This window comes from Podarcis pityusensis (assembly GCF_964106645.2).
Source record: "Podarcis pityusensis genome assembly, chromosome: 2".
Lineage (NCBI taxonomy): Eukaryota > Metazoa > Chordata > Lepidosauria > Squamata > Lacertidae > Podarcis > Podarcis pityusensis.
The window spans coordinates 107,462,299-107,473,794 of record NC_138029.1 but is presented as its reverse complement, the minus strand read 5'-3'; the positions used below and the strand labels follow the sequence as shown (position 1 = coordinate 107,473,794).

The 11,496-nt window shown below is 46.6% G+C and overlaps 1 protein-coding gene across 2 annotated transcripts in view; it reads left to right on the top strand.

Moving 5' to 3' along the window:
* The first annotated feature begins 245 nt into the window (after positions 1-245).
* MTMR14 (myotubularin related protein 14) overlaps positions 246-11,496 on the top strand; it is an 83,572-nt gene continuing 72,321 nt past the window's right edge. For both annotated transcript variants that reach the window (XM_080992007.1, XM_080992006.1), the window contains exons 1-2: positions 246-627; positions 2,124-2,272. In XM_080992007.1, coding sequence (XP_080848133.1) covers positions 307-627; positions 2,124-2,272 — 470 coding nt within the window. In that variant the 5' untranslated portion in view covers positions 246-306. The remainder of the gene's footprint in view (positions 628-2,123; positions 2,273-11,496) is intronic.

Sequence of the window (11,496 nt, the reverse complement as noted above, 5' to 3'; positions counted from 1 at the left end):
CAGCAAACACAGACAAAAAAAACCCTCGCCGCTGCCACCAAAGTTCCACGCGCAGCCATTGGCTCGCAGCCCCGCAATTCCCAGAGCCGGAGTCCGGCCCCGCCTACATAGCCCCGCCCACGGACACGCCCCTCACACCTCCTCCTCCTTAAGCCCCGCCCTTCCGCTTCTTCCTTCTCTTCCCCTGGAAGAGGCAGAGAGGGAGGGAGGGGGGTGTTTTCGCGCTCTCTTCGGGCCAATAGGGAAGGGGTATCCTTTCCGGGCGGCCGGTGGTGGTGTTGGTGTTCGCTCTCGTGTCGCGCTGTAATGACGGCATCGCTCTCCTTTCCCGGAAGCGGAAGGCGGTTGGGATGGAGAAGGCGCTGGCGCTGCAGGGGCGGCGAGTCCGGGGCTCGGGCCCGTGAGTGCGGGGCGGGGATGGCAGGAGCCCCGGGCGACCCCACCTCCGCCCTTCAGGGGCCCGGTGCCGGGGAGCGCGCTTTTGCGGAGCTGCTGCTGGAGTTCTCGAGGGCGCAGTACCGGGCCCGGGATGGAGGGGGCGGTAGCGGGGGAGGCGGCGGCGGAGGAGGCACTTCTGCAGGTGGAGGCAGCGGCAGCGGCAGCGGCGGGGCCGGCAGCAGCGCCAAGGTGAGCCTGAGGGCTGGGCTGGGCCTGCCTTGTTCAGCGCCGCTCTGCACGGCCCTTGCCTTAAACTGTCCCCCCAGGTTGCTACTGATCCCTCTCCTCTGAGAAGTGCATGACTGGCACAAAAACAAAAAAACCTCCCACTGGTGAACAGTTTCTTCCAGCTTGGGGATACCTTTTCATTATTATTCCCCACCGACCATCAAAGGCATAAGCAGGACGGCAGCCGGACATTCCTCTGTCGTGCCTGCAACCGAGACGCATCTGAGAATTGTTGTTTTGTTTTTTTATTTGTACCCAGCCCACCACACTGGGTTTTATACTCTTGCCTTTCCTCCACCCAGTGGGTTCAAGGCACTCGCTTACAGATAAAAATAAGAACTGCTAAAAGCATTGGGGGGAAACCACAACAGTTAAGCAGTGGCAGAAAGAAAGCTAAAAATTCTGAGAAGTGTTTTTGGTTGCATTTTAATTGCCTTCCAGAGAGGAGGCCGTATTAGCAGCAAAAGAGGGCATATTTATAAAGATGTGTCAAATCCATTACGGCGTAAGCTTCTGTTGCGCTACAGTCCACTCTGTCTGATACGTGAAGTGTTACCTGTAGTTGGGTCAATTTGTAATTTACTGTGAACCAATTTTGGAGCCAAGCTTTGGCTGAAAAGAGTGGATAGGTGAATCAACATCTGTTCTCTGCAGCGTGAAATCCCTGTCCATTAAAAAAGATCCCTATTAATACTGCAAAGCTCCTCCCTTATTTTAGTGCAGTTGTTTTAAAACGAATCCTTATATGGGGATTTTCTGGGTTTCTTGTATGGTGCTTCATTGCAAAATAAGCCATGGGAAAACAGATTAGGAAAGGAAGATGGGGTGGAGAGAGAAGGTACTGTGTTGCATGAAGTTATAACTTCCCTAACACAAGTAGACAATCCTAGCATCCCTGGTTGCTCCATGTCTATACTCCCAAGTGCACAATCGGATTCTGCATGGCCTTTGTGGGTTGGATGTGCTTCATTGGTGCACCTTGTCCTCGTTTATAGAGTAACCTAATGCTCACGTGGTGAACATTGCGAGTCTTGTGTTTCCTCTGTCCAAAGGTTGCCAGATAACCAGAATTCTAATGATAAGCATTTTAAACGCTGCAAGTCCATGGGATAGATGCCAGCTATATAGAGGGTCTCATTATTGGATTTTTGGGGCAGCAAAGATTTCCTTAAGATCAAATGTTTTGCTCCATACATGCATTTATTTAACCCATATATACAGTGTTTGTACAATGTACCAGGCCTTTGGTTTGGATCACAGTACAGACAACTCCCCACTTGTGCACAATCAGCACATGTGCGGCTGCTGACATGCGTGCCATTAGGAGGTGGGGCAGGGGCAGAACGGACTGGAAGGGACTTGCCTTGCTGATGTGCACGGCGGCCGAGAACGTTACCCCCATGTATAAATAACAATAATTCTGTAATAACTGTTGGTTTGTTCTTTGACTTGACTAGATAGAGCGCATTGAGAAACGCTGCCTTGAGTTGTTCGGCAAGGACTACTGCTTCAGCGTGATCCACAATGGGAATGGTGAAATCTGCAGCCATTACCCCCGCCTGATTGTCTTCTTGGAATATGAGAGCACAGATCAAGAGAGGCACACGTAAGTCGTGACTGCTTTCGGGAGGACTGTGTCTTACCCAAATTAACCTGAGCACGTTTGTGACCTGCAGAGTGCGTCACTGTTTTTTTGGGAGATGTACTACAGTACTAGCAAGTTACTAATCAGTCTTTTCGTTCCTTTTACTTGGCTCTAAAATTGGCTGTTCACATAAATGTGCACAAGCCCTGGTGTTTTTTCTTATGAATGAGAGGCTACTGTGGTGTGTGAGTTAAGTAGCAACCAGTGAATATAAAAAACCCTGCTGGATTAGACCCTGCTAGTTTGACATCCTGTTATCACAGTGGCTAGCCAGATGCTTGTGGAAAGCCTGCAAGGCAGGACCTGATTATAACAACACTCTCCCCTCTTGTGGTTTCCAGAAAATGGTACTGCCTCCGACAGTGGAGGCAGAACATAGCCACCAGAGCTGGTAGCTTTTGATAGCCTTATCCTCTGTGAATTTGTCTAATTCTCTTTTAAACTTCCATGCTGGTGCAACAAGATGGCCTAGATTGCTGGTGTTGCCATCACAAGTGATGTTGGGGCTGGCTCAGGATTCAGCAGATCCTACAATGGGCCCTCCTGATGCTGTTTCAGGGGTTTCCGCTGATGAGAATGCCACTGTAGGTAACTTCCATATATATACCTGCTGTTCAGGCAGTGCATTGAGGTGCCCCTTGCCAGTGGGATTCCTGTACCCCCGCAGCGTTGGGCAGAGGGACACATCTGTGCTATTCAAACCCTCTGCAGCACAGTGCACCAGTGGCTTGAATTGTTCTGCCTCTTAGATACATGTTGCATGTCATGGGGTCCATGCAGTGATAGCCGAGTAGAAATTCAAGCATATGACAGATCTGCGCAGTGGGATGGAGAAGGGTGGGGTGGACTTCCTCTTTGGTTTTCACTTTTTTCACTGCTGTGCTTTGAAACACTTTAGAGTTGCTTCATACAGAACTCAGTTCCCATGCAGAACTTCAATCTGCATGCAGATTTTGTCGTATGTTGCATGTTCCTTGATAAATTTACCACTATTTTTTTTATAATTGTGAGCTCTGTAAGCTTGTTTATAATCCTTTTTCTTGCAGTGAGGCCTAACTGCACTTCTTCTTCTTGTTGTTGTTGTTGTTTAGTCATTTAATCGTGTCCGACTCTTCGTGACCCTAATATGCTCCTAAGTGGTGATTTCACTACCCCACCCCGACCCCCACCATCAGTTCTGTGAGGGTCTGAGCACTTACAATATGCACTGGACTTACTTGGTTGTTGTTGTTTAGTCGTTTAGCCGTGTCCGACTCTTCGTGACCCCATGGACCAAAGCACGCCAGGCACTCCTGTCTTCCAATTCCTCCCGCAGTTTGGTCAGACTCATGTTGGTAGCTTCGAGTACACTGTCCAACCATCTCGTCCTCTGTCGTCCCCTTCTCCTTGTGACCTCAATCTTTCCCAACATCAGGGTCTTTTCCAGGGAGTTTTCTCTTCTCATGAGGTGGCCAAAGTATTGGAGCCTCAGCTTCAGGATCTGTCCTTTCAGTGAGCACTCAGGGCTGATTTCCTTAAGAATGGATAGGTTTGATCTTCTTGCAGTCCATGGGACTCTCAAGAGTCTCCTCCAGCACCATAATTCAAAAGCATTAATTCTTCGGCGATCAGCCTTCTATATGGTCCAGCTCTCACTTCCATACATCACTACTGGGAAAACCATAGCTTTAACTATATGGACCTTTGTCGGCAAGGTGATGTCTCTGCTTTTTTAACTGCGCTTACCCTCTAACAACCCTCAGTGTAGCCATAACCATGAGGCAGGTTGCTGATATTTCCAAGGTACGTTGATATCACTAGATGTCACAGACCACCTCTCCCCAGATAAACCAACCCGGACTTTGCAATCATCATCCCAGGCCCTTCTCTTTGCGTGCCTCTTCTATGTGAGGTCCAGAAGGTGGCAACATAGGAATGGGCCTTTTCTGCGGTGGCGCCCCGTCTGTGGAATGCTCACCCCAGGGAGGTTCAGATGGCGCCTTCATTATACACTTTTAGGCACTAGGCAAAAACGTTCACCTTTAACCATGCCTTTGGCTGACAGATATCCAATGTTCTTTCAAAATGGGTGGGTAGGAGTTATTGTTTTGTTATTTGTCTTGTTTAGTTTTTGGTCTGTTCTTATGTACTTGGTGGTTTTATTCTGTATTTTAAAGTATCTTTATTCTGTGAGCCTCCCTGAGATCTTTGGATGAAGGGCGGTATACAAATTCAGTAAACAACAACAACAACAACAACAACAACAACGATGATGAGGTATCCAGGAGATATGCACTTGTTCCTTCATAGGGAGTTCATCCCCATCCAGAAGCCCTGCCCTGAAGCGTCAAACGCCATCAATATAGGTGGACTTCTCTTTTTCCATCTTTAATGGCTAAGCAAGCTGCAGTTAGCAAAGTTATTACCATGTGCAAATTTGACTCATGCACTCATGCTTAGCTATGCTGCTTCTTAATGTGCCCACCAGCTGCAGGGTGTACCCATGTGATGTTTTTCATGCCTGAGTAGCTTTCGTTGCCCTTTTGGTTCCTCTTAAGTTTTTTTCACTTCAACTTTCTTGCTGCTTGGAAAACGAAAACAATGACTTGGATGTAAGCTGTACAGTCTAGATCAGAAGGTAGAAAGTGGCTTCTGACCCTGAAGATGGAATCTGAGGATTTTGCAAAAGCAGTTGAAAAAAATCCGAGTTTCGTTTCAGTCCCCTCATATCCGTAGTGAGAACTCAGAAAGATGTGGCGAGTTGCAAAATTCAGTGAGTTGGAAAGGAGGTCTGTCTTGTCCAGGAGTTGACAAAAGTATTGGTTCTGGGACTGAATCAATGCACCATCTTGTCCCTTCAGCTACCAAACCTTTGCCTGCTCTTTCTGAGGTTGCACTGAGAGAGGAGAGGTGGAGACTGCAGCAGCGTCAATTGAATGACACTTCGTTTTTATTCGAACTTCCCATTGGAGATTTAATTCAAGTTTGGATTGGTGTTTCATGAGGTTGCCAAACCATGATGCATCCTGCCTGGTTAACCAAACCACTAAAACACGCTGCTCTGCAAGTTTTCGGGGAGGGAATACTACTATCCTGTATTGCAGCTTTGTGCTTCGCTTCTCCTCCTCCTGTGTTACACACCTCACCTGCTTTGCCCCAGCACCAACTCCAGTATCATAAAGGAGCTAACATGTTTCCCAGCATTGCTTATTGCACTCCATTTGCCCTTGTCTGTTTGGCAGCTAAGGGCGCAGAGCTTACTAACAGTGAAGTGGCTTTTCCAGAAAATTATTGTTGGAAGATCTTCCTATGCATTAGATACTTTTTCTCTATATATGCTAGAGTTGTGCTTGAGAATCTCTAGCCCACGGGCCCAATTAGTCCTGCCAGACTTCCGAGGCTGGCCTGCCAAGCCGTTTTTGGCAGGCCGAGCTCCGTAGGGAATATGGCAAAATGCTGTTGATATGATCTTCAGACATTAGCATTTTCACCCACAGCATTGAGTTCTTGACATGTTTCCAGGGCTTAGATCAGTGCAACCGTGGAGCTCTTTGTTGCCTGATATCTCTTGGGGCCATTCTTGCACTTGGTGGTTGCTTGTTTTCTGTATAGTGCAGTATCTGCCCTCTTTGGTTTGAGTCTTGGAGCCCTTTCCCCCCACTTTGCAGTCATAAAACATTGAGGCCTTTTACACGAGAGGAGCCTGGTGATGATGATAGGCCACTGGGCACCACAGCTCCCACTTCTTGCCCCTCTGGTCTAGTTAGGTGTCCAGGGTCAGTGTGTCCTCCACTCAAATCCCACCTCCTCCTAGTATGCAAGACGCAACTTTAGAACAAAAAGTGGCTGATGGAAATTACCAGGACAGTGACTGACCTCTGCTCGAAGGATTTGTGCAAGATTCTGTACTGCGTAGGGAACCAGCCACGCTGCCTCCTGTCGGAATGAACAAGCTTTCAACCTACAAAAACATTACTTATGTGGTGCAATAGGAAAGTAACCAAGTATGAGCTGCGCAATGTAAGGGTGGTGTAGGGTTGTGTGCCCCCCCCCATGTGTATACCCATTTCCTCCTGAAGGGTGCATCATTCTGAATCTGTTCAATTCCGTCTTTGAGACTGGAAAAGGATTTCCCTTCCAAGTTCATGAACGCCCATGAAGAGGGATTTGCTTCCCTGCTATGGCTCGCTTGAAACGTTTGGTATCATTTGCTATAAACTCAGGATCTACGAAGCGCCTCCTAGGTGCTTGTGGGATACTGAGACAGCATGCACAGTTTGACCTGTGCAGAGACAATTCCGTGGAAGTCAGCCCTGTTTGGAATGATTTTGGTCCTTCCACAACTTTTTAAGCAACCACTTTGCAATAGGTAGGCCCCCCAGTCACTAAAGTACGTTACGTTCCTGGTGTGCCGGCTTCAAGTCACCTCATTTGCTGCCCACAACTAGGATGAGTAAACTTCCGCTTTTCTTCTGAGTGTTGACAAGCTGACAGCTGGCACTGGAAAACATGAGCAGACCTCTGGCTTTACTCCTGAGGAACTGCATCTATGCCTTCCTTGAACCCAGAGGCGTTCAAGATGCGTGAAAGAAAAAGTCAGCTGTCCACTCATAAGTTTTTTATAATATACATTTTTATTAGTTTTTACATATATTTGCCCACTCCTAAGTTGACTACTTCAGTGTCCTGTGTTTCTGTGTTAATATATTGAAAGTTGTTTTCAGCTTGTTTTTATGTTTTGAAAAGTGCCCAGTAAATGCAGTTAGCAATTGTAATGGTGACATGCTTGCTTACTTCGCCAACCCTTTATTAGGCATTACAAATATAGGCCATCATAAAACATCCATATATATAACTTTTAAAATATATAAAATAAACAGCCATCTAAAAATATGTAATAATGATGATTTTCATTGGACTTTCTTCCTGTTGAATAGTGCCATTCACCGCTCTGAGAGATACTATTGATAAAAAACTCAGCCACCCTTGCAGTTACTTCCGGGTTAATGTCAGAGAGATAAAATCTGATATTTTCATTGTGCCGTGATGTTAGACTACTAAAAAAAGGGGATAACGTGTTTGCGTAGCTGGTTGTACAAGGGACAGTAGAAAAGAATATGTTCTACTGTGTCTGGCACATTCAAAAAACATTTGCAATGTCTATTGTTTCTGGGGATGTTTAAATATCTGCCCTTGACAAAAGCTGAGGGGAAAAGGTTCAGTCAGGCTAACATAAAGGCCCTGCGTTGGATTGGAATTATCAATTTTTAAATATAAGCAACCCTGTTACCTGTTGTATTTAAACCATAAAACTTGGGGGGAGCAAATTTTATTTATAGTTGACTCAATGTTTTGTTTTTCAATGTCCCTTAATCTGATTGGAAGATGATGATGATGATAATTTATTATTTATACCCCGCCCATCTGGCTGGGTTTCCCCAGCCACTCTGGGCGGCTTCCAACAGAATATTAAAATACAATAACCTATTAAACATTAAAAGCTTCCCTAAACAGGGCTGCCTTCAGATGTCTTCTAAAAGTCTGGTAGTTGTTTTCCTCTTTGACATTTGGTGGGAGGGCGTTCCACAGGGCGGGTGTCACTACTGAGAAGGCCCTCTGCCTGGTTCCCTGTAACTTGGCTTCTCACAGTGAGGAAACCGCCAGAAGGCCCTCGGCGCTGGACCTCAGTGTCCGGGCAGAAAGATGGGGGTGGAGACGCTCCTTCAGGTATACTGGACCGAGGCCGTTTATGTTGCTCACTTGAATTATACAAGTGTTCCAAGTCAATACCAATAGATCTGATTTTGCTATGTAAGTGTTGGAACCATCTGGATTTATAAGAGTTTTTAAGTAAGTCAGCAGACTTGAAGGCTGGCAACGGAAATGGCAACACAACCAGTATTTTATAGTGCTTGCCCTCACCCAGTATTCCATCGTGTGTATACCTAGTTCTGCACACATAATTTCATACTTGATTGAACTTGGGAGCCCCAGGATACATCTCAAGAAACCTGAGTGTATCTTATCTAAATCACTATTATATGCTTGTATTCATATTGGGGTCCCAAAAAGTAGCTGGGACAACACTTTCGCTTGAAAAAAATTGAATAGCAGCTGGTATAAATCGGTTACCTTTCTGAAAATGAAAGCGAACTGCTACTGAGTAGGTACACTTGGCCTGTTTTATAGCACTTCTGCGATGGTTTGACCAACCTGAGTTGCTCTGGAATAAAATTCTGAGATACCTGTACATCTTTACTTGCTGGATTTCTTGCCCTCTTATTTTCCATTTCTCTAATTTCCGGAAGTTAGAGAAGACCAGAATGTTTTGTCTTCCCATCATTTATTGAGAGCTTATTGGTTTCACAACAGGAAATCAGGGAGAGTAAAAGATGTTGCGGACCTCTCCTCATCAGTGATAATGCCGCATCATCCGCATGCCGAAACAGTGGGACCGGGTTTTGATTGATTGGGGGGGGGGGCACCTGAATCTATTTTTTGAATGTGCTCTGGAAGATCTGATAAAAACGAATTAACAAGAAAAGGGGCAAGAATACACCCTTGTTTCTGACATGCGTAAATCTGGCCAATTATAGTTAACCGCTCTGTGTACTGAAGACAGCAGGACCAGCGGAATATGGAATAGGTTGCACAGCAAATCAAAACTACAGTATTACCTTGGGTTACAGACGCTTCAGGTTACATACGCTTCAGGTTACAGACTCCGCTAACCCAGAAATAGTACCTCGGGTTAAGAACTTTGCTTCAGGATTGTTAGAATTCCTGCTCCATGATTGCAGTCGTGGGATTTTTGTCTTTCACATGACGGTATATGTTTTGACTCCACAGAGTGGGAAGTGACGGAGACAGGATGTTTGTGTTACTGTGTTCAGTGACGTGGGACTATTGTCCTTTGTTTGCCCCCCCCTTTGCTGTCTGATGCTCGAGAAAGAGGGAGCCATGTTGCAGTGCTCCGTGTGTGTTTATACGTAAATAAAGTAGATTAGCCAAAATGCTGAGTTGCTGAGGCCTGTCATGCGCATGATACGCAAACTCTGCAGATCCCTAAGTGTGCCGGTGTCGGTTGGCATTGGTTGCTATGATGTTCGGGTGGAAGAAAGCTTATGAAGCTCCCGAATGATCGACAAGGAGGGAGGGAACATGCCAGTTGGGGCATGTGTCTCTGCCAGGGTCCTACTCGAGTGTAGGCTGAACTCCTGACAAGGATGAGAACAAAAATCGCGCGGTGGCAGCAGGAGGCCCCATTAGCTAAAGTGGTGCTTCAGGTTAAGAACAGTTTCAGGTTAAGAACGGACCTCCAGAACGCATTAAGTTCTTAAACCGAGGTACTACTGTACAGCTGCCACTTCTAATTTACACTCAATTCCGGGTTTTAAATGCATGGTGTGTACCTTCTCCTTCTGTGTTTACAGTAACCCTGTGAGGCGGGTAAGGATGAAGGCGTTTGTGAATGACATGTGGTCACTCAAAGGGAATTCGGACGTACATCTCCTTGGCCTTAAGCGTCACATCCTAGCCAGTGTGCCATACTGGCTGCTGCTCGTCCTTCCATTTTCCTGTGAGCAGCTCTTAAGAGTTTATGTCAAAAACTGCCCAGTTCCTCTTCCGACGCCAGTGAGGGATTACTAGCTTGTTCAGATACTTTGCGCACGCCAGCAAGCTGTTCGCCAACGAAGGCTTGCAAGGTTCTCTGCAAGCAGAACATGAGTGCTCGTTTTGTGGTGGGGGAGGCAGAAGGCTCCTTTAAAAGCACTCCCTTCTTCCCCATCCCAAACACCTGAGAACTGATTCAGCCCTTCATTCTGTGACCAAATCATACAGTCCGTTCCCTCCTTGCTTGGGAAATTCTACTGCTGCAATCCAGACTCCACCCTACTTACATTTGCAGATTACTTAGCTGGCAGAAGAACTGAATTATCCCAGCTGCTAGTGGGCTGGGCGATGTGTGTGTGTGTGTGTGTGTGTGTGTGTGAGTGAGAGAGAGAGAGAGAGAGAAAATCTATTGCTGATAAATATCTTGGAGGGACCGAACAGCTCATGTAGAGCCAGAGAGCCGGATCTGTAGAGCAGAGACTCATGAAACAGCAGAGCAAATGAACTGCAATTCCGTTGGCAACTATTATTTTTTTTAAGAGTTCCTGTTTTAAATGAGGAAGGGCTGAGGGGACAAGGAATAACAACCCTGCCCAATGATGCATTCTTGCACAAATTAGAATTAGCTCCTTTCCTCAAAACCTACCTTCCTCCTTCCCAGAAAGCAAAAGCAGACATGGCCAGGGCGATTGCTTGGAAAACAGGGTAAGGATAGGAACATAGGAAGCTGTCTTTGTGCCAGTACTTCAGAGAGCTTTGCGGCTACTGAGCAGGCCCTTGCCACTCTTAGCTTCATAAGTAACATAGGAAACTGTCCTGGACAGAGTCAGGCCATTGATCCATTTTGCTCAGCTTTGTCTATACCAGAGGTTGCCAAATAACTAAATACAGTGGTACCTCTGGTTACATACTTAATTCGTTCCGGAGGTCCGTTCTTAAGCTGAAACTGTTCTTAACCTGAGGTTCCACTTTAGTTAATGGGGCCTGCCGCTGCCGCCGTGCGATTTCTGTTCTCATCCTGAGGTAAGGTTCTTTACCTGAGGTACTATTTCTGGGTTAGCGTAGTCTGTAACCTGAAGCGTCTGTAACCTGAGGTACCACTGTACTGCGGACCCCCTTGTTTTTCGAAAGCCAAGCCGTGGACCCCCTCCTTTGTGAAAATTTTGATACCTGTCTGATACTTTTGGTTATGTGAATGGTGTTGCGGGACCCCCTGGGTGGGTTACATGGATCCCCAGAGGGTCCATGGACCACCAATTGGGAACCACTGGTCTACACTGGCTGGCAATGACTCTCCGGGACGTCAGACAGGGCTCTCGCTTAGCCCTACCTGAAGATGCTGGGGTTGAACCAGGGACCATCTGTACTGAGCTATGACTCTTCTGCAGCTCTGCAGCTGGATCCCCGTCATCCCAGACCATTTGCCATGCTCTCTGAAGGGCTAATAATAATAATAATAATAATTTATTATTTATACCCCGCCCATCTGGCTGTGCTTCCCCAGCCACTCTGGGCGGCTTCCAACAGAATATTAAAATACAAGAACCTATTAAACATTACAAGCTTCCCTAAACAGGGCTGCCTTCAGATGT